This window comes from Lactuca saligna, chromosome 3 (assembly GCF_052625555.1).
Source record: "Lactuca saligna cultivar CGN05327 chromosome 3, ASM5262555v1, whole genome shotgun sequence".
NCBI lineage: Eukaryota > Viridiplantae > Streptophyta > Magnoliopsida > Asterales > Asteraceae > Lactuca > Lactuca saligna.
Window position 1 is genome coordinate 200,664,101 of NC_136419.1, and position 2,316 is coordinate 200,666,416.

The 2,316-nt window shown below is 33.3% G+C and overlaps 1 protein-coding gene across 1 annotated transcript; it reads right to left on the reverse strand.

Annotated features, from left to right (window-relative positions):
• Positions 1-819: 819 nt before the first annotated feature.
• LOC145037744 (large ribosomal subunit protein P1-like) lies at positions 820-1,849 on the reverse strand. The gene is made up of 4 exons (XM_078986450.1): positions 1,712-1,849; positions 1,502-1,576; positions 1,134-1,349; positions 820-1,027 (listed from the first exon to the last, which is right to left on the reverse strand). Exons 2-4 carry the CDS (start codon positions 1,568-1,570, stop codon positions 974-976), a joined length of 339 nt encoding a protein of 112 aa, XP_078842576.1. The 5' UTR covers positions 1,571-1,576; positions 1,712-1,849; the 3' UTR covers positions 820-973.
• Between the last annotated feature and the right edge of the window lie 467 nt (positions 1,850-2,316).

The window sequence follows — 2,316 nt, forward strand, 5'->3', positions numbered from 1 at the left end:
CATATTATACGTATTCAAACAGAAAAATCATATGAATATGTATATTATGAAAAAAAAATATACTTATGGTAAAAGTGTAAAAAAAAATTATAAACTTAAGGGTAAAAACGCAAAAAAAAAAATGGTAAACTTAAGTTTTTTTTTTTTTTTTTTTTTGCGAATTTAATATAATGGTAACCTGAAAAACCTGTTATCACCGGTAAAAGGGTAAAACCGAACATTTTTTCGAAAATGTTTGGGTAAAAACAAACATAAATTTCAACGTTGGGTAAAACCGACAAAACCCCGAAAACTTGATGGTTTTTATGATATTAACCCCTATGAAATCTAAGGATTTGTTAAAAGACCTCGAGTGCTTGTTCGGTTTTAAATAACTTAACACCCACCCACCCCTTTCATTGATTCTTTTGTTGGTTTGTGGTGACACTATTAAAACAACAAATGCACACAACTTGTAATTGAGTTGCAAGTTGTTTGTCTGATGATGGACGGATGTTTGGTTAAAAAGACGAAGAACAAGGTGTGACTAGCCGGAAAATTCAAGACGACTGAAAAGAAAACCAGAAAACCCACTGTTACCAGTCAAATGGGTTCTTTTTAAATAACTTGTATAACTTCGATTGTATATCAAACACAAAAATAAGTTTAATGACTAAACATGTACAAAAAATAAAATGGTTATCCTAACAAGTCATTATCCCACTTGTTAAATCCAAAACCCATGAAACGTGAAAATATAGTTGTAAATTTTCATAAAATGTGATAGCAAAAGACATTCTAGGAATGAGTATCAAACATAGATAAATAGTAATACCAAACTAAACCTAAAAATTTGGTTTTAACATATGCATAAAAGAAACATCGACAGTTTTAAAAAGAATAGCAAAAATCACTGCTTTTTGAGCAACCACAAAACAAGATGAAATCATGCATATTTGAATTCTTGCAACAAAAAATTATCAAAAATCTGCTCCTAATCGAATAAGCTGAACCCCATATCATCATCACTCTCTTCCTTTGGTTCTTCCTGTGTATCATCATCATATCATTTACCAAAAAACCATGTTATATTGATATAATAAGCTAAACACAATTTGACGCAAATGATTGAATAAAATAATATATTTACTTACCTTCTTTTCCTCTGCGGCAGGAGCGGCAGCGGCTGCACCGCCACCACCGGCAGCAGGTGCAGCAACCGCCGGAGCAGCACCACCACCGCCACCGGCACCAACATTCAAGATCAAATCATCAATGTTCTTCTTCTCAGCAAGCTTGGCGAACAGGCCTGCCCAGTAAGATTCGATGCTCACATTAGCAGCCTTCAAAAGAGTTGTAATCTTTTCAGCCTGCAAGAAAAAACATCCAATTTTGTAGTTTTAAAAAAAAATATAGTTGCAATTTCATCAAGTTACATATTTTGTTACAAATCTAATAATGATCATCAGATACAAAAAAGTACTAAAATTCATAAATTTATTGATTAGAAATAGATAATCACCGTGATGGGGATGCCATCGTCGCTGAGAATAAGACATGCGTAAGTGCAAGCAAGCTCCGAAATCGACATTCTTCTCTGTAACGATAATAGAGAGAAAAACTTCAAATTTTCAGATTTAATAGACTTTATAAATGCATAACGCTAACCAAAACACGCACAGAGATATGAATCGAAATCATCAAATAGAAGAAAAAATGATCGGAAGCGAACCTTTGATGAAGCAGAAGCTCCTTTTTTGGGGATGTTTGCGATTGTAAAGAATTCGCCTGCTGCAACCTGCAAGTAGTCAATTGAAGAAGTCTAGGGTTTTTTCAGGTTTAAATTGGGAGTTAGCAAAACCCACACGAGTATGGGCTATTTTATCTATAGGCCCAATAGTAAACGTCCATATGATATAACAACTCAATTTAATCGATTTTCTTTTAAAATAATGTACTTTTTATCTTTTTTAAACAAAATAGTAACCATGTAACATATTTTAGAACTATGAGTTGAACTCCAACCAATAAAACGGAAACTTTGTATATATACAATAATAAAAAGATTGGGATAACGAGGAGTTGACAGGTAAGGTATTTTTGTCTTTGATCACATTTGGCCCTGAACTTTATTTCGTGTTTTATTACCTTTTTAACTTGTTGAATTGTATTAATGCTCTCCTTATGATTGGTTTTAGTTGGATTTAAAGGATTTATCGATCCTGTGTGTACTTTTTATCTTACGTGGCGAATGAGGTGGCATGTAGGCCCCGATTTATCGTCCATCGATCATTCGTCTCCTTCAATCGTTCTGTATAATGGCATCATCACCAAATC

Bases quoted from the DNA above. Each gene is read 5' to 3' on its own strand.
- LOC145037744 (XM_078986450.1), bottom strand. From the start codon at position 1,570: ATGTCGATTTCGGAGCTTGCTTGCACTTACGCATGTCTTATTCTCAGC. The intron at 1,350-1,501 runs GTGATTATCTAT...TTTTTCTTGCAG, and splicing joins ACGATGGCATCCCCATCACG to GCTGAAAAGATTACAACTCT. The intron at 1,028-1,133 runs GTAAGTAAATAT...GATGATACACAG, and splicing joins CTGCCGCAGAGGAAAAGAAG to GAAGAACCAAAGGAAGAGAG.